The 18,688-nt window shown below is 44.7% G+C and overlaps 1 protein-coding gene across 1 annotated transcript in view; it reads left to right on the plus strand.

Moving 5' to 3' along the window:
* The first annotated feature begins 4,586 nt into the window (after positions 1-4,586).
* The window catches only part of TRMT44 (tRNA methyltransferase 44 homolog (S. cerevisiae)), a 28,869-nt gene continuing 14,767 nt past the window's right edge, over positions 4,587-18,688 (plus strand). The window contains exons 1-6 of the mRNA XM_012655020.1: positions 4,587-5,181; positions 6,763-6,877; positions 9,619-9,838; positions 11,633-11,701; positions 12,414-12,521; positions 14,056-14,127. Of these exons, the coding sequence (XP_012510474.1) occupies positions 4,587-5,181; positions 6,763-6,877; positions 9,619-9,838; positions 11,633-11,701; positions 12,414-12,521; positions 14,056-14,127 (1,179 nt within the window). The remainder of the gene's footprint in view (positions 5,182-6,762; positions 6,878-9,618; positions 9,839-11,632; positions 11,702-12,413; positions 12,522-14,055; positions 14,128-18,688) is intronic.

The following is an 18,688-nucleotide window of genomic DNA, read 5'->3' on the forward strand; positions in this document are numbered from 1 at the left end:
CTCCCATAAGCAAGGACGTGCAAATTGTACCTATGTTTAGCACCTAAAACTAAAGCCTGTTTGATTCCACACTAAGAATGAATTACAAGTTTATCTTACAGGTAGCAACTGGAGACAAGAGGGAATCGGACATTCTTCCACCTACCCAGGGACATACACAATCGATGCTTCCTTCACTCCCTTTTTCCCTTTTAACATTCCCCTTATTTTATGTAAAATGTAGATTTCCTGGGCCCCACAAGAATGTAACCACTTTGCCTCATCAACCCCCCGCCACCCCCCTCCTCGCTTTTTCCTTCTCTCTGTTGCCTTTAAATGCTGCAGGTTCCAATTGCCCCTTTGGAAAAATGACCATAGCTTGTCTGTGGGTTGTGTTTTTCCCAGGCACCTCCTCAAAATCTTGGTTTAATAAAACCTTCATTGATTGAGATCTTTGTCTCAGTCATTTATTTTTGGTTGTCATAAATGTGGTTTTGTAAGACGCATGTCCAACAAGTGAAGCTTTGGTCTTCATGGGGAATGTTACTAGCATGAGGCAATGAAAAATCTTTTTTTTTCACTATAAACCCAACACATTCAATCCAAAGGGTTTATATGCTGAAGAAGTCTTAGCATCAGGTGCCTGTGTCTGGCTGAGGGCCTGGACGGTGATGGGGGCTGCTGCTGAAGTGGGCTGAGGCCTGTGTTCTGATCAGCTGGAGCTGCCTGCCACTCAGGACGCTCGGAGCAGCAGGGGCCTTCCAGGTGAAGCCTCAGCCTCTGAGTTCCCACGCTACACCTTGCTTCCAGCACTTAGATGCTAAGGACCCAGAATGAGGGAATTTCTGGGTCCCAGTTGAGTCTCTCTAGAGCTGCATCATCTAACACAGTAGCCACTAGCCTCACGTGGCTGTTTAAATACGCATTACTTAAAATTACCTATAAATTTAATTTAAATCAGTTCCCTAATTGCACTAGCTACACCTCAAGTACTCAGTAGCCACATGTAGCTACTCGATTAGACAATGCAAACGGAACATTCCCATCATCACAGAAAGTACTACAGCATAGCACTATCTAGAGACCACTCCCAGCCCCAGGCAGTGGGTCGGAACTCTGACCTAAGCCTGGGTCTTGCCAGCTTTCTCTGTGCTTGTTCCACCCAGCATCCTCTGGCTGGGCCCTGCTTTTCCCAGAGAGACAGGCCTGGACATCTCTGCTACCTGCATAGATCTCCTGCTGCACTCTCTAATCTTAGTGATCTTTCCATTCAGCAATTATTCACTGGGCATCTCCTATATGCCAAAAAGTATGCGAGGGCTATGGTGATAATCCAGACAGGGGTCCCAACCTAACAAAGCATATTTTCTAGAGAGATGATGCAAACAAAGCTTGGGTAGTTACAAGAAAACAAAACATGGCATTAATAATAACATGCAAAATGGGAGCCATTTGGTTGGGTGGTCGGGGAAGCCCTGCCTGAGGAGGGGACAGTTCAGCTGTTCCTGAGTGGGCAGAAGATCTGAGAATACACATGTCAGGCAAGGGAACACCCAGCAGAAAGGCCCTAAGGTGGGAATGAGCTGTTGAGTTTGAAGAACAAGAATACCATGGTGGCAGGGGCTTAGCAGGTGGGGGGAGACAGTTGGAGAATGAGGTTGGAAAGGGAGGCAGGAACAAGAGTGCACAGGGCATTGGAAGTTGGAGGCAGCAGGCAGGTTAACTGTATCCTTAGGTCCATAGGATGGTTTCCAGGAAGCAACTGACATGCTCTTGTGCAAGGATACCAGCCCTTGTCAAACTGGAATTTTCCACCTCCCCTGCCAAACATTGGCTTCTGAATTTATGACCCCTCGCTCCAAAGTCCTAGGACTGCAGGTGTCTGTGACCTCTCTCTACTATGCCCACGTGACATGCAGCAGAGAAGCAGAGACTAAATTAGCCAGTGCTGGGACACAATGAAGCCCCAGGGCCACAAAATGGCCTTCCAGAGCCTGGAAAACAAGAGACTTTTTTCTTTTTTTCTCTTTTTTGCTTTTCATATTATCTGCTTTAGAAAACAAGAGACTTTTGAGAACTTCAGGCCACATTTAAATGAAGCAGCATTGTTGCTATATGTGGAGAAATCAAAGTGGATACCTTGCCTTGGGACTCCCTCAAAAGATTTTTTTAAAATTTAGTTCTCTTTCACTGAGTTGTCACTGGCTCCCCCTTTTACGACACTTTTGTTTAGAGATAGAAGGTGCCTTAGAGAGTAACTAGCTTCTCTTTCTCTGCAACCTCTAAACTCTGAACATGCCTTGACTGTTTCACTTCTCATATTCCACAGCCATCGTTGTATCTTTCTGCCTCTATTGTCACCTGAAGGCCCCTCAAGGGCAGGGTCTTATTTAGCTCTGTATTCTCAGGGCTTATTCCGGGTCCTTGTACACATCAGCAGCTTGGTAAGATTTGTAGTTATTTCTTTTCTTTCTTTTGTTTTTTTGCTCTTTGAGAAGTTTAATTTGAATTACAAAAGATTTTGCTTGGGTAGATAATAGAATTATACATGCAAATCATCAAATCATGAAATTAAAAACAAACCTTAAATTCATATTGTTAATAATCATTAACTTTATAAAGTCTTATTTTATGTTTTGAACATCATAATTATGTTCTGTGCTTAAAGGACTAAGTATTCCTTAAGCAGAATTTAATGGGAAAAAATTATCAAGAAATTCGTTTTTTAAATAAGGAGCGTATGTGTGTGTGTATACAGAAAAGAGATGGAGTTTTGTATGGAAATTTGCCTCATAAATGAAGTTAAGAGTATTCCCCCCCATGAAAATCCTGAGATTATCCAAGAAATAAGAAAACCAAAAAAATTCACAGTACAAAGTCAATATACTAAACAAGAAAAAAATGTTTTCAAAACATATATACTATCCAAACATTTTTAGTTATATCATTTTAAATATCTTTAAAATTGAAGAGGGAAAGGAGACAAACATAAATTTTTTAATGCCTTCTTTACCCACAATCTGAGGGGTGAAAATAACTAAAACTGAATATCCTGTTAATAAAGATTTTAAATATAAATAAGCCCTTTCATGTCTTATCTTTATAAAGTTTAAATACTAGTTCTTCAATTAGGGCTAATGTTACATCACCATGAATTAGAAAAATACACATTCTCCAATCAGCCAAATAGCTGATAAGAAGTTTTTAAACATTTACCATACTGAAGTGGAGTTTGACAATTTGTTTTCATATACAGTCCTGTGTCGTTTAACATGTTCTGTGAAATGAGTTGTTAGGCTATTTCATTGTTATGTGAACATAAACCTAGATAGTATAGCCTATTACCTACCTAGGCTATGTGTCATAGCCTATTGCTCCTAGGCTACAAACCTGCTCAGCATGTTACTGTATTGAATACTGCAGGCATATTTGTAGTTATTGATCTTTAGGCTGCGCCAACCAGGCTAAACACCTTTGTGGGTTGAACTGGGTCCCCACAAAAGATATATTGAAGTCCTAACCCCTGGTATCTGTGACCTGATTTGGAAATAGGGCCTTTGCAGATGTAAGCAAGTTAAAATGAGGTCATATGGGTGTGACCCCTGGAAGCTGAAATCGGAGGCACAAGTCAAGGAGCTCCAAGGATTGCTGGCAACCACTGGAAGCCAGAAGGGAGGAACAGATTCTCCCTCCGAGGTTTCAGAACTGTGAGGGAGTAAGTGTGTGCTGCTCTAAGCCACCCAGTTTGTGGTAATTTGTTCCCAAGCGGTAGGAAACTAACAGAGATAGCATAAAATTCAATTACAAGATCACAGACTGGGCTGGAGTGAGCAGTTGTGTCTGTGAGTTTACATCACTCATTTATCTTTTACTTTATTCCACATTTGATCTCTGCTCTTTTCTCTGATATATCACATGATTTGAAGAGTCTTCATTTCTCTTTGATTCTTATAGAGATTCTTCAGGGAATGGCAAAATCCCAAGTGTAGTAATGTATAAAAAGAATGAAGAATCTTTGAGGTTTTTGGAATTTCACTACAGATCCCGTAGACCGGGTGCTGCTTACGTTGGACTAAATTGGCAGTATCCAACCTTCTCTGTTCCTCCCGGGGACACGTCCATCTGTCATAGCATGAGGTTCTATCATTCTTAAGAAACACCCATGGCTGTGCTCAGACGTAGAAACGCACTGGATGCAACTCCTCCACAAAAGAAAGCCAACCGGAACGCAAGTGGAGAAAAGGGAGCTTTCATACGGGACTTATCTTGAACGTTCACAAACTTAGGCTCCTGGACTTTTATCAGTGATCAATACTGGAGAGAATGGATTCCAGATCTTCTGGCTTTATGATTTATAAATATAGCAGCTCCAGAATTCTTCCAAAACTCAGCCCTGACCATGTTACTACCAGGCACCAGCGCACCTAGGATTTATATTCCCCAGATTACTTAAGCAAGAACTCCACAGTTGAACCACGACCAAGTAAAGCAAAAACCGATGAAATCGCCGCTTTAATTTCCGGCCCCGCCCTATGACGTCAAAGCGCCACTGAGTCTGTGCGTCATCGCCACGCGCCGCGACCCTGGCCCTGAAGTGCCGGCTGGTCATGGCGGAGGCGGGTCGGGTCGCGGTGAGCGACTCAGGAGGGTTGCTCCCGGGGGGCTTCTGGGCGGCCGTGGCTGTGTGGCTGGAGAGGCCGCAGGTGGCCAACAAACGGCTGTGCGGTGCCCGTCTGGAGGCCCGCCGGAGCGCCGCCCTGCCCTGGGCAGAGGCCCGCGGCCCCAGGCCGAGCGCCGGTCCCGAGCAGGAGGAGGGACCGGGACCCGGCCCCAGGCCTCTAGCAGGACCCGCGAGGGGCACGGTGGGTCGTGGACGTCCGGAGGCCAGGGGCCGGCGCCAGCTAGAACAGGCACAGAAGGAAGCAGCCTCAGCGCCTCTGCTAGCTGGGAATCCGGGGCAGCCCGGCAAGGCCGGTGACGGGGAGGGCGACTTGCCCGCCACGGACCTGGATTTGCTCTGGGACGATTTCTCCCGCAGTCTCGGCGGCGGCAGTCCGGAGTTGCTGGCCTTCCTCACGGGCCCCGGGGCGGGATCTCAGCCTGAGACGCAGCACGAGCTCGACGTGGTTCTCAGAACCGTCATCCCGAAAACGAGCCCTCATTGCCCGCTTGCAGCTCCGAGGAGAGAAATAGTCGTGCAAGGTAAGAGCATTTTGGAAAGTGGAAGGATACGATTAGATTAAAAAGCATTCGTTGAATCTCAGGTCTGAAAAGGTACTCAAGGCACTTACTGTGCCAGTTCTTCTCTGGTGTCTAGGGAGGTTGTAGGTTTTTTATTGTTTTTTGAGTAGGCTCATAAAAATACGTGTCCTTAGTACAATGGTTGGGATAGTTGATTGGGTTGGTGTCTGGAAAGCTTCAGGGAGAAGGTGAACGATGAGCTGGATGTTGAATGATAAATAGGAGTTGAGCAGGTAAAGAGATAAGTGGAAAGGGAGCAATTTATGCCAAGACAAACAGGGGTAAAAGAGCGTAGTGATTGGATGGATGAGAACCTATACTAGTCCTCAGTGTTTGTCAAATCTCTGGCGTTTATTTTCACTGTCCATGACCTTGACACTTCAGCCTTAGCCCCTCGTCTTGAACTTTATTCAGCTAAATTTCCTGTGGCTGCTGTAACACATTACTGCACATGACTGTAATTTCTTGGCCCAAACGAGAAATTGATTTTCTTAGTTCTGAAGGTCAGAAATCCTCGTTGGCTCTGCTCATTTCTCTGTTCTGGTTTTCTCTCACAAGGCCAAAAAGAAAGAGCCGTTTGGCTGGGCTCTTATCTGGAGGCTTTGGGAAAGAATCTCTCCCAGGCTTATTCAGGTTATTGGCAGAGCCCAGGTCTCTAGGCAGAACTGGGGTCTTTGTTTCTGTGTTGGCTGTCCACTCCTAGAGGCCTCTTTGGTTCTTTTGTACAGCTTCCTACATTTCAGAGCCAGCAACGGGGGCTAGTCATTCTCATGCTTGGAACCTCTCTGACTTCCTTTTCTGTTGGCATCTCTCTTCCGCCTCCATCTGGAGAAAGTTGTCTGCCATTCAGGGCTCATGGGATTAGATTGGGCCACCAGGGAAATCCAGAGCACTCTCCCCCTCTTTTAGGGTCTGTGTCCTTAATCATGTCTGCAAATGTTACATGGCAAAAGGAGCACTTTGCAGTCCACACAAATTGATATAATGCCATAAATTTAGCTTAGGAATATGTTGCTCTGCTTATATTTTAATGGGAAGGTGAGTGCAAAGTCCCTGCAAACAGCGAGGGCTCCACACAACATAAAGCCTGGGTTATGAGGGCCTGGAATTACTTTCCTGAATTGGCCTCTGATGGTTGGGCAGCGTTCTATGCCCCCCACGTCTGAAGGTCAAGGTCGGGCTGTAGCAGACACCCAGCTGGAGCAGAGATCCCCCCTCTCTCCGTCCAGTTATAGCTCTCAAGCCCCGACAGACTCCAGTTGGCTGGCTCTTCCCTTGGGTCCTGGCTTGTGCACCCCCCAACAGATAGCTGTTAAGAATGGCTGCTGGGTGCCTTGCACATTCTGGGCACTGGGCTGTAGCAGTGAGTAGAAGACAAAAGCCTCTCCCTTCCCCTGCAGTGCCCTTGTAAGCAGAGTACTGGGAAGAGCCTCTGAGAGATTGAAAGCATCATAATTTATTCATTATTTTTTTTGATACTGCTTCTGATAAGATACTGAGCTAAGCAGTTAGAATTTGTCATCCTTCTCTTGTTTTTCCCAGATGTCCTCAATGGAACCGTCACTTTTTTACCTCTGGAAGAAGATGAGGAAGGGAATTTAAAGATTAAGATGGGCAACGTGTATCAAATTCGGCTCAGTGACAGCAGGGAAGAATGGTAAGAACTGGGTGGCCGATTCCTGTTTCCCTGCTTTATGGTTTCGATCCATTATTTCTTTAGGCAGCTGAAAGATTGTGGATTGCTGAAGAGCTTACCGTCCTGATCTCTTAGGCAGTTATGGTTTGAATGATTACACTTGCTAGTTGGTGTGTCCATGGCATGTTGTTCTTTCCGTTGCTGCCCATCCCTGCGTCTGGGTGGTCACAGCCTGGCCGAAGTCTCTAGCATAGTCTGTAGCATCTACCTTCCGTGTAGCCTTGACAGTCAGCAGCCCCAGGTTTTAGCACTGAAGTCAAATAAGTTCAAATCCCTTTATTATTTTACTTTTTATAACTTATTAATAGGGAGTAGGTGATGGTTCCTTTTATAGTGGATGTTCAGTAATGCTTATTACAACAGTAACAGTTTAATAAGCACCCTTAATTTCATATGGTATTTGTACCTGTACAGAAAGTATGAAATTTAGTTTATACCATTTGCTGTTTTTTAAGCAAAAAAGTCAGAGGAAGGGTAAATTCACTTTTCACTCTTCTGCTGCTGTTTCCCTGAGTGCCCATCAGCTTATGCTTCCTAGAACAGTCTTAAGGGATGAGTCTCTGTGACCAGAATGGGTTTGCACGTGGCTTCCTAGAAAGCAGAGGGCCACAGTAGGAAGAACCTGGGTGTTGGAGTCAGACAGACCTGGGTTTGCCCACTAGCAGCGTGGTCTTGAGTGTGTCACTCGATTTCTGTGGCCCTCAGTCTTCTCGCCTGTGAAATGGGTTTGATGATTCCTGAGCCTTTGAGGAGGTGGCTGGGCTGGGCCTTGCAGGGACCTTTTGCAGGCTTAGAGCTTGGTAGGAGCACTCGGCCCCTTGGGAACTGTCCAGAGGTTGCCCCAAATTGCCAAGGGAACCTGCCCCGAGGTCCACTCCTGTCAGTGTGCTCTTGTTGGAAGGTGGGGAGTGAGAGTGATACTGGGAGCAGCTCGGTGAACTGTGGCAGTCACCTGGGCACATGCTAATGCTGGAGCTCTTTGTCAGCCCTGAAGGCAGCCCATCTCCTTGAGTACAGTGAGAGCACCTAGTGTGGCTCCTGGCCATAGTAGTTGCTTGGGGTGTGTTCGCTGCGTTGGAGTCACGTTCGCTGTCCTTTGACAAGCTGCTGAGGACACAGCAGCTGCTTCCTGTCTTCTCTGGTGGGCAGTTCCTGTCATGGCCCTGCTGGGCAGCTGTCACTCGCAGTCTCTGGGTGTGACTTGGGGGCCAGATGAATTGCATTCTAAGTTGAGCACAAATGAAATGGACACCGATGGGCTCTGTTGTGGAGCATACGTGCTCCTCCTCAGCACGTTTCTTTTTAGCAGTGTTTGTTGTGTGCCCGGCATGTGCAGGTCTCACCGGGGAGACAGACAGTACATGCTCCAAAGCAGGTAGTGCTGTGAAGAAAACTGAAACAGGTAAACAGTACCTCCCCGTGTTCCCTCATTAGTGATGGCAGTGTTGTGCCCCATGTATGTGGTGGGTGGGGAAGGCCTCTGAGGAGGGGGTATTCAAAGGGATGCCAGAGTGGATGCAGAAGGTGGAGGCTGCATGGGCCCCTGGGGACCCCTGGGGAGAGCATCGAAGCCCAGGGGGCAGAGCAGGGGACCCGCCTCGGCCAGATTGTATCTGCAGAACACGTGGAGGCCACTGAGGCTGGTGTCAGGCTGCACAGGAGAGCCTCTGAAGTGAGCTGCATAGGCCTCACAGAAGCAGCAGCCAGGCCAGGGAAAATGTTCGGGCCCCCTCTGGGCCGCTTCTCTCTGGAGAATCTTACGGGAGTGAGTTGTGCCCCTGTGATGCACTGTGGTGCAGAAAACCTGAGAACCGTGGCTCTTGCCAGATGGCCTGATAGCTTGCAAGTGTCCCCACACCAGTGCAGTGCCACCCCTTCCCCAGCATGCCAGTCAGGCCTTTCCAGCTCTGCCCCTCATCCAGCAGCCTAGGTCTTTTATTAGGGATACCCGCTGAATGTCACCTTTTTCGTAGCTTTCTCTCATTTGCCCAAGAAACTTATGCTCTTTCCTCTCCACTATGATTCCCAAATGTAGCCCTTCAACAATGTATTGTCCTCTGGGTCCACGTTTGTCCCTGCCAGCCCCCCATGGGTTGTGAGCGTCCACTCGTCTATTGAGCACTGTGCCAGGCCCTGCGAGGAACTGGGATATAGCAGTGAGTGAAATAGACAAAAGCCCTGCCCTCGGTACCTCCTGGTGGCAGAAGATGGGGGAGAAAAAATAGACCAGTAAAATGCACGGAGTCCATGTGTGTCCTCTACGTGACTGAGTGACTGAGCACTTAGCTTTCGGGCAAATAGATGTTTTGTGAACCAGTCTACTCATATTTTAGTTGCACTTGTGAAAATACATAAAAAATAGAAATGTTAGGAAAATCCTTAGATGTTTTAGAAGCTGGCTAGTTTGTGCATGAAGCAGAAGGAAGGAGGAGCTTTATCTGTTCACGCATCCGATGGACATCATAGGCTGTGTATATGCGTTTTTAGCAAAGTTTGCAAAAGAAGAGGGATTCTTTGTGCTTTTTAAGTGTTTTTCTCTATTAGATGAAAATTCTCTAGTTCCAGATTGTTTTATGTTTTTGGTAAAATGCTTTTTAATTATAAATGTTTTAACTTCTCCTTTCTTTTGGTAAATAATTGTATAAATTAAATATGAGAATTGAAAATAGCCCTGCTTATTCATATTTCTCTTATTTTTAAAGGTTCATATCTGTTTTAATTTTCTGTCCAGAAAGATGGCATTCAGATGGAATTCTGTATCCCAAACCCACCTGGCTTGGAGAAGAACTGCTGCCCAAGTTGGCCAGGTGGTCTGTGGAGAACAAGAGGAGTGAGTTTAAAAGCACCCTTTCCCTCATTTCCATTGTGAAATACAGCAAGGCTTACCAGGAGCTTAAAGAGAAGTATAAAGAAATGGTTAAGGTAATTCTGGTAACATCTGGAAACATTCGTGATTTCTTTTTTTTTTTATTATTTCATAATATTATGTGGGTACAAATGTTTAGGTTACATATATTGCCTTTGCACCGCCCAAGTCAGAGCTACAAGCATGTCCATCTCCCAGACAGTGCACTACACCCATTAGGTGTGAATGTGCCTATGCCCATCCCCTCCTCCCCGCTTCCACCTGCCCAACACCCAATAAATGTTACTTCCATATGTGCATATAAGTGTTGATTAATTAGTACTGATTTGATGGTGAGTACGTGTGAACATCGGTGATTTCTTTTCCTTCTCATTTAAATGAGGTAATATGATCAAACTGCCAGGTAAAATTGTTTTTCCTGCGAACCTTCTAGTTTTATACAGATGCAGACATCAAGTCCAAATAGACCCACTTAAAGTTACTTATTGTAAGCTGTACTTTGATGTACTTTGGGGTGCAAACAACAAAAACATAGGCAGATGTGTTATAGAAAAGGGTCTCTTTTTGTACATCATTTTAAGAGAACAAAAGGGAAATATTTAATTTATAAGTAGTTGAGTCTCGAATAAATGACTAAATTACCATAATCCTTTAGTATAGACTTAAAGATATTTTAAGAAAATATATGAAAAATTAAGGTATAAAGAAGATACTTCCGAAAAAGAGATAAATTTTGTGATAACATGTCCTTAACTTTATATATAAGATGTAAGAGGAACACAACAAACGTCTGTGTATTCACACCGAGCTTGAGAATTAAAGCATTGCTAGCTAATATAGTTGAAGCTCCTTTGTCCTCTTCCTAGTTCACGTCTCCCTCCCTCCTCCTAGAAGGAACCACAATTTATTATTTCCATGTATTTTTTTAAAAAGTCACCTCTTGCATGTTACAAAGCACCCCAAAAGTCACAGGCCTAAAACGGCAACCGTTCATTGTTGCCGAAGCACCTATGGGTCCCCAGGGTTGGCTGATAGAGGCTGGGCTCCTGTTCCGTCCCAGGTCCTGGGCTGGTAGTCCTTCACTGTCTTGCTAACTATTCAGTGCCTTCCAGAAAGTACTTTTTATAATATATTTTTTCCAGCTTTTAAGATTGTCCTTAGATGGTTCATCTGCATTATCTAATGCATTATGACTGGAAATAGAAATTCCAACATTTACCATTGTCCGTGGATTTTTCTTTTCTGCCAAATGCCAGTTATGTACAGTACTAATTTTAGTAATGAGACCTCACCCATCACAGCTAGTGCTGTACAGTGTTCAGAGCACCCTGGTGATCGTCCTGCATGTTAGTTAAAGCGTAGGCTTTATCCCTCTTTTCAGATGGGGAAACAGAGACAAAATAGGGAAGGAGGCAGCAGCTAGCACTGCCGGGTCAGAGGGTGGCAGCGCTGGTCTTTTGCTCCCCAGCCCTGGGCTTTCCTGCTCTTCCCCGCAGCTTGTTTCCTGTTTGATACCCTTATGTGCATAAACAGCACAGGATAGCTGAGTGTTTTCCTCTGATGTCCACTTGCCTCTTCTAGACATCTTACATTTTCTTTATCATAAAACCTTGCTCTGGAGCACATTGTCCTTGGCATGTCTGGTTACATAGAAGTAGCGCCATAGTTTTATGTGTCTTTATGTAAATTTCTTATTGTAAGAGAACAATCATGAATTTGTGCATTTGAGTGAACTGATACTTTTATTGCACAGTTAATCCAGTTTGACTTAAGCTTGTGGGGGAGACTTTAAGTATTAGGAAGTGGCAGGGAAATAGAACAATTTACATGTGCCTTTGAAAATGTTTTAGGTGTGGCCTGAAGTAACTGATCCTGAGAAGTTTGTGTATGAAGATGTGGCTATTGCTGCATACCTGCTGGTAAGAATGTATATAACCTGAGCTTATCTGGAGTGGGCGCAGGTTGCTACGGCAAGATGCTGCCAGCAGTGAAGGACATCACCAAAGCCATAGCTCACAGTGTTGACAGCTGTTTGGAAGGTTGCTTGCACGTGGGATGGTTTCACTTTGTGAGATACTTTTGCATGAGTGTCAGCAGGTGCCGGTAGGTCCATGATTGGTGGTGACCAGGAGGTGCTGGCTGGCGTGGAGAGGGGCATGTCTCCAGCCCTGGCCTGGGGGCTTCTGGCCCCCTTTCCTTAGTCTGACTTTCTTACCTATAAAGAGTTATCTAAGTAGACTAGGTAATTTTCAGTTTCCTTTGAACTTAAATTCTATTATACTGTTTAGAAATAGCATCTTTTTTTGATTATCAAAGTATACAAAACTTAAAGGATGTAGAGAAAGTGTGAAGAAACTAACAATAATCTGTAAAGCTCTTGCCCAGCGATGAATGTGGACTCCCGATGGACAGAGAAAGCTGGGATGCTCGTGCAGCATCAGGCCAGAGCACTGGGCTGGCTCCAGCCACCTCAGGGTGGACACCATGTCTGTTCCGCTCACCTGTGCATCACCTGCCTCGAGGCCTTTCTGTCCTACTCTGTTTATAACCCCAGGTGGAATTTCTGTCTGAATGATTCTTGAAAAGAGTGAATTACCAACTAGCTTTGTTTTGTTTTTTCTCTTTTCTAAGATTCTATGGGAAGAAGAAAGAGCCGAGAGGGGAGTAACTGCCAAGCAGTCCTTTGTTGACTTGGGCTGTGGCAACGGCCTCCTGGTCCACATCCTGAGCAGTGAAGGGGTGAGTGAGGCATGGCTCCCCGACCTTTTCTGGTAGCTTTTCCAGCGTTTCTTCAAGTCAGGCATAGGGTTCACCAATATCTTTTCTTTTTTTTATTTTTTTTTATTTCAGGAAATTATGGGGGTACAAACATTTTGGTTACATGTTATGACTTTGCCACATCCCAACCATGATCTGAGACGGGCCCTTCCCCTACCTACAACGCTCACCACATCCATTAGTTGTGAGTTTACCCACCCCCAACCCCCCTACGCCCAAAGCATGTTACTACTGTGTGAGCACCTTAGTCACAACATCTTTCCTGCTGGTACAGTCTGGATCCAGAGTCAGCCAGGCTATCAGAGTAGTGACTGATAAGCTTCTGTTAATTTGTTAAACAGATGTAAAATGTAAAATGAGGAAAAAAACAGATCCCGAGGACATCCCAATGTGGCCTTTAAGATGACAGGCTGTCAATAGCACGCATATTTCTGCTATCAAATTTTTCTTTTAAAAACCCCCCATTTCAAGAAACTGGAGGGTGAATAAAGGGTAAGATGGATTCTGCCCTTGAGAAGCTTCAATTCCAGCTCAGAGGACCAGTCGTGTACACACAGATGCACTGTGAAGCAGCCCAGTACTAGGTTTTATGCCCATTTTCTGGCTGCTCAGCTGATGCGGTAGAGGCAGTCAAGTACCGAGAACAGCACTTGCATGCAGAGCATGCTCAGTAGAGCGAGCTCAGTGTCCTGTGCCTGGAGCTTCCCACCATCAACTTACACCCTTCCTGGAGTGTCCAGCACATTAGGTACCATTGCCCCTTGATACAGAAGTAAGCTGAGTAGCTTCACGCTGGAGGGTGACACAGCTGGAATTTGAAGCCTAATCTTGGTGACCCCAAGCTGATTTTCTTCCTACTGTAGCTTTCTGCTTATGGGATACACATATTTGACCACAACAGTGGGAACGTGAAATGATTGTTATGAAAATGCACTTTTCAAAGTGTTTCATGAAAGAACGAGTTTGTAATCGTAACACTTGTGAACATATGGTTAGCACATCACAGCAGGTGGTGACCTGGAAGCCAGTACGTGGAGACAACTAGGAGGTGTTTTGTGTATCCCTCCTCTTCCCCTGGCTTGGAATAACTAAAGTTGCCCTGTGAGAGGTAAGGAGCATGGCCAAGGCGCAGGAGGAGCAGAGGTGCTCAGGAATCCAACTCTGAGAGCTGAGTACGCTCACGTTCTTAGGTGTGTACTCTGGGGCGCTGGCCCTGGAAATGTTCCCAGACTAAAGGCCACTGTGGTCACTTGACTCCATTTCTCTTCTTGAAGACACATAATGACCATTAGCAGAGTACAGGTTCTTATATACCTGGCCAAGGTGTGAGTGTCTATTTCAAATAGCTGAGAAATTGTGCTTGTGCCATGCCCAAACGCTAAGGGTCTCTTGCACTTTATACCGGTGGCAATGCCTGCAGGGCTTTAATTTGTTCATGCTAATGTATTATTACGTACGAAACTTAACCTTTGATTTCTAAAATTAATTATTTCAGCATCCAGGCAGAGGGATTGACGTCCGAAGAAGAAAAATCTGGGACACGTATGGATCACAGACTCGGTTAGAGGTACGTGTTTGTTCATGTACTTGATCTAGCATGGCTTAGCCCCTAGTGGCAATTCTTTTAGTTAATGTACCTTTTTGTGTAGATTAATCAGACATGCTAACCATAAACCTTCATGATAATATAAGTGCTCTGAAATAAGAAAGGAAAAAAAGAAAGGTGAAACTTTAGACTTCACAGCCTTCTGGTTAAACTGGAGAAAGGATGTTGACCCCCAGCCAGAAGTGCTGTCTCCTCCCCTGCGTCTGCCACAGCAGTTTGCATCTCGTGTGGGCTTCTCTTGTGCTGCCTTAAGGGCACAGCACGTGCCATGTGTTCTTTGCATCTTTGTTGCTTGTCACACGGTGCCAAGCCTGCGAGGACCCCGCCAGGGTGGGGGTACTGTGGGGACTTCCTAGACACAAAGGTCAATGTCTGTGTTGGGGCTAGTATAGGAGGTTTGGGAGACTGAGGGGACTTGGGGGAAGGCACTTGACCCCACCTGGGGGCTCTGAGAAGGCTTCTTGGAGCACCCTCACAGAGCTTTCTCTTCAGGGGTACGTCAGAGGTAGCCAGGTGCTCAGCTTGGAGTGGAGAGTGTCACCTGCTAATTGTCTCACGCACAGGAGGTGATGTGTAGGGTGGCTCATGTGGTTTCAGGTAATTTTGCTCATATTTTTGGACCAGTCGTTATTATTCTTCCTTTTTCTAGGACTTGAGTGGGACATTATTATTTTTCTTAATACCCCTCCCTAGAGATAATCACATAAACATGTACACCTTTAAAAAATACGTTTGTGGCCATAATGTATGTAGAATTTTGACCCTAGCTTTTGTCCATTTAACATCCATTTTAGGCATTTTCTGAAGTCTTAAACAATCATTTGTAAGGATTTTTTAAAAATGGTTGAATTACATTCCATTGAATTGTATGTAGCAACAATGTAAACAAGTTCAGTTGACCCACAAACAATATAGGTTTGAACTGCACGGGCGCACTTATATACAGATTTTTTTTCAATAAAATATGTTGGATGTTTGCAACAATTTGAAAAAACTTGCAAACCATGTAGCCTAGAAATACTGAAAAAATTAAGAAAGAGGTATGTTATGAATGCATAAAATGTATGTAGATACTAGTTTATTTTATAATTTACTACCATAAAATATACACAAATTTATAAAAAGTTAAAATTTATCAAAATTTAATTCACACACAGACCATACATGGCACTATTTGCAGTCGAGAGAAATGTAAACACATGTAAAGATGCAGTATTAAATCATAATTGCATAAAATTAGCACATACAGTACTATTGTAGTAATTTTATAGCCACCTTCTGTTTCTGTTGCGGTGAGCTGAAGTGTTATATCTGCTTAAAACACCATGGGATACTACTCATCTCTGTGTGAGCAGTTCACCTTTCCAGCAAATTGTGTATAGAAGTAAAAAGTGATCTTATGTGGTTCTTGCGCAGTTTTCATCATGTTTAGTGCAATATTGTAAACCTTGAATAACACACTGGGACCCATCCACAGTGCCACTAGTGATGCTGTAAGTGTTCCCAGGAAGCAGAAAAAAGCCACAACATTATAAGAAAAAGTTGAATTGCTTGATACGCACTCTAGATTGAGGTCTGCAGCTGTGGCTGCCACCATTTCCAGATAAATGAATCCAGTGTAGGGACCACCCTAAAAAAAGAAAAGGAAATTTGTGAAGCCATTGTTTGCAGCTATACCTTGCACTTTTCGCAAAATAACTTTTTTATCGTGTATTGAAAATGCAACTCTTACGTGGGTGCAGGATTGTTGTAAGAAAGCCATACTTACAGACTCTAATATGATTTGAGAAAAAGCGAAGTCACTATATGACAACTTAAAGTAAAGGGAAAGTGAAGGATCTAAAGCTGGAGAATTTAATGCTGGCAATGGATGGTTCGATAATTTTAGAAAGAGGTTTGGCTTAAAAATAACAGGAGGAAGCAGCTTATTGCTGGCCAGGAGGCAACAGACTGGTTGCCAGATGCCGTTAAGATCGTAGAAAAGAAAGGGTATCTGTCTGGACGGGCAGATGAAAGAGCCCTGTTCAGGACCAAAAAGACATTTATTAGTAAAGGAGAGAAGCAAGCACCAGGATTTAAGCAGGAGGGGATAGGGTAACTCTACGGCTTTGTGCAAATGCAGTGGAGTTGATGGTCCGGACAGCCCTCATCTATTAAGCTGCTGACTGCCGAGCCTTGAAGGGAGGAGATGACCATCAGCTGCCAGTCTTCTGGTTGTATAAAAAGAAGGCCTGGACAACGAGAACACTTTTTTTGGGCTGGTTCCATCGGTGCTTTGTCCCTGAAGTCAGGAAGTGCCTTGCCAGTTTTGATAATTGGACAATGCCCCTGGCCACCCAGAGTTCAACACCAGGGGTGCTGAAGTGGTCTACTTGCCCCCAAACACAGCATCTCTAATTCAGCCTCTAGATTCAGGATCATGGGACCTTTAAGGCTCATTACATGTGATATTCCATGGAAAGGACCGTTAATGGTATGGAAGGGAACCCAAATAGAACATCGTGACAGTGTGGAGGGATTACACCATTGAAGATGCCGTTCTTGTTACAGAAAAAGCCATTAAAGCCCCAAACACTAACTTCCTGCTGGAGAAAACTATGTCTGGATGTTGTGCATGACTTCACCAGGTTTACAACAGCTAATCAAGGAAATCATGAAAGAGATTGTGGATGTGGCAAAAAAGTTGGATGAAGGGTTTCAAGATATGGATCTTGAAGAACTTCAAAAGCTAATAGCACACCAGAGGAATGAACAGATGATGATTTGGTGAAGACGAGTGCTTCCGAACAGTGCCAGACGATCAGGAAGAAGACGTACAAGAAGCAGGGCCAGAAAAAATACTTGACATTGGACAATCTGGCAGAAGCTTTCAGATTATCCAGGACTGCTCTTGACTTTTTTGCAACATGGACCTTTCTACTAAAGCAAATGGTAGAAGGAGCATTGGTACCAAATAGAAACATTTTTAGAGAAGTGAAAAAGCAAAAAAGTCAGGCAGAAATTACAATATATTTCCGTAAAGCACGCTAAATGTACCTGCCTCCCCTTCTGCCCACCTCCTCCTCCTCTGCGTCTGCCACCCCGAGACAGCAAGACCAAACCCTCTTCTTCAGCCTACTCAGTGAAGACGGTGAGGATGAAGACCTTTATGATGATCCACTTCCACTTAATGGATAGTAAATATATTTTCAGTTTCTTACGATTTTCAATTTTTTTTTTCTTTTAGAGACAGGATCTCACTCTGTCACCCAGTTGAGGAGGAGTGGCCCGATCATAGTTCACTGCAACCTCAAACTCCTGGGCTTAATCAATCCTTCTGCCTCAGCTTCCTGAGTAGCTGGGACTATAGGTGCTCGTCACTATACCCGGCTAATTTTTCTGTTTTGTACAGACGGGGTCTCGCTATGTTGCTCAGGCTGATCTCAAACTCCTGACCTCAAGCAATCCTCCTGCCGCAGCCTCCCAAAGTGTTAGGAGTATAGGCATGAGCCACAGTGCCTGGCCCCTTAAGTTTCTTAATATTTTTTTCCTCTAGCCTACTTTATTGTAAGAATACAGTATACAACACATATACAAAATGTGTGTTCATCAGTACTTTATGTTATCGATAAGGCTCTGGTTAACAGTAGGCTATTAGTAGTTAAGTTTTGGGGAGTCAAAAGTTATATGAGGATTCTTGACTGTGCAGAGGGGTCAGTGCCCCAACCCCTGCCCCCTATGTTGGTCCAGGGTCAACTGTATGATAATAAAGGCCGACAGTCACTGGGTGCTATATGCTGATGCTAGCATGAAGACATTGTGTGCATTAACTGTACTGCTCACAGCAGCCCCGGGAGGTCGGTTCTCATTATCCCCATGTTACAGGTGAGAAAGCCAAGGTGCACTTGGAGAGGTTAGATCACTCATGTAGACAGCAAATGGTGAAAAGTGTAATTATTTACTCAGCTCTTCTGTTCACATTACAAGTTATAGTCCGTAAATCTTTATGCATAAATCTTAGTATACTTAAAAAAAAAAAAACATTTTCGTAAGCTGGACTTTAAAAGGTTTTTGATACGTATTGCCATAATGCTTTTGAGAAAGGTTCTACTTCAGCTATACTTTGACTTCGGGAAGAATTTTAAATACTGTAAGGGATGTAGCCAATAAAACAGGACAAAAGAGATATGTATTAATATCAAATATTTGATATTAATATATCAAATTATATACCTGCTACCTGCCGGGCATTCCCAGGTAGTCGTGATTCAGCAGTGACAAAGAAGTCCTGCCTTCTTGGTGGTGGGAGGTGGGGGGAAGGGCACACACCCCACCAGTGCACCCTGTAGGTGTTGGAGAGTGCTGAGCAGACAACCGAGCAGGTGGGGTGACCCGGGACAGCCTCGCCTGTGGAGGAACAGGAAGTGGGGTGGGGTGGGTTCAGGCTGCAGAGCCCAGGTACCTGTGGGGTTGGAGCTGTCTGGGAGCCTGGTTGGGAGAGCCACGTGCCCACAGGTTGCCGTGATCAGGTAAATCAGACCTT

The sequence above is a fragment of the Propithecus coquereli genome, unplaced genomic scaffold (assembly GCF_000956105.1).
Source record: "Propithecus coquereli isolate 6110/MARCELLA unplaced genomic scaffold, Pcoq_1.0 Scaffold459, whole genome shotgun sequence".
NCBI lineage: Eukaryota > Metazoa > Chordata > Mammalia > Primates > Indriidae > Propithecus > Propithecus coquereli.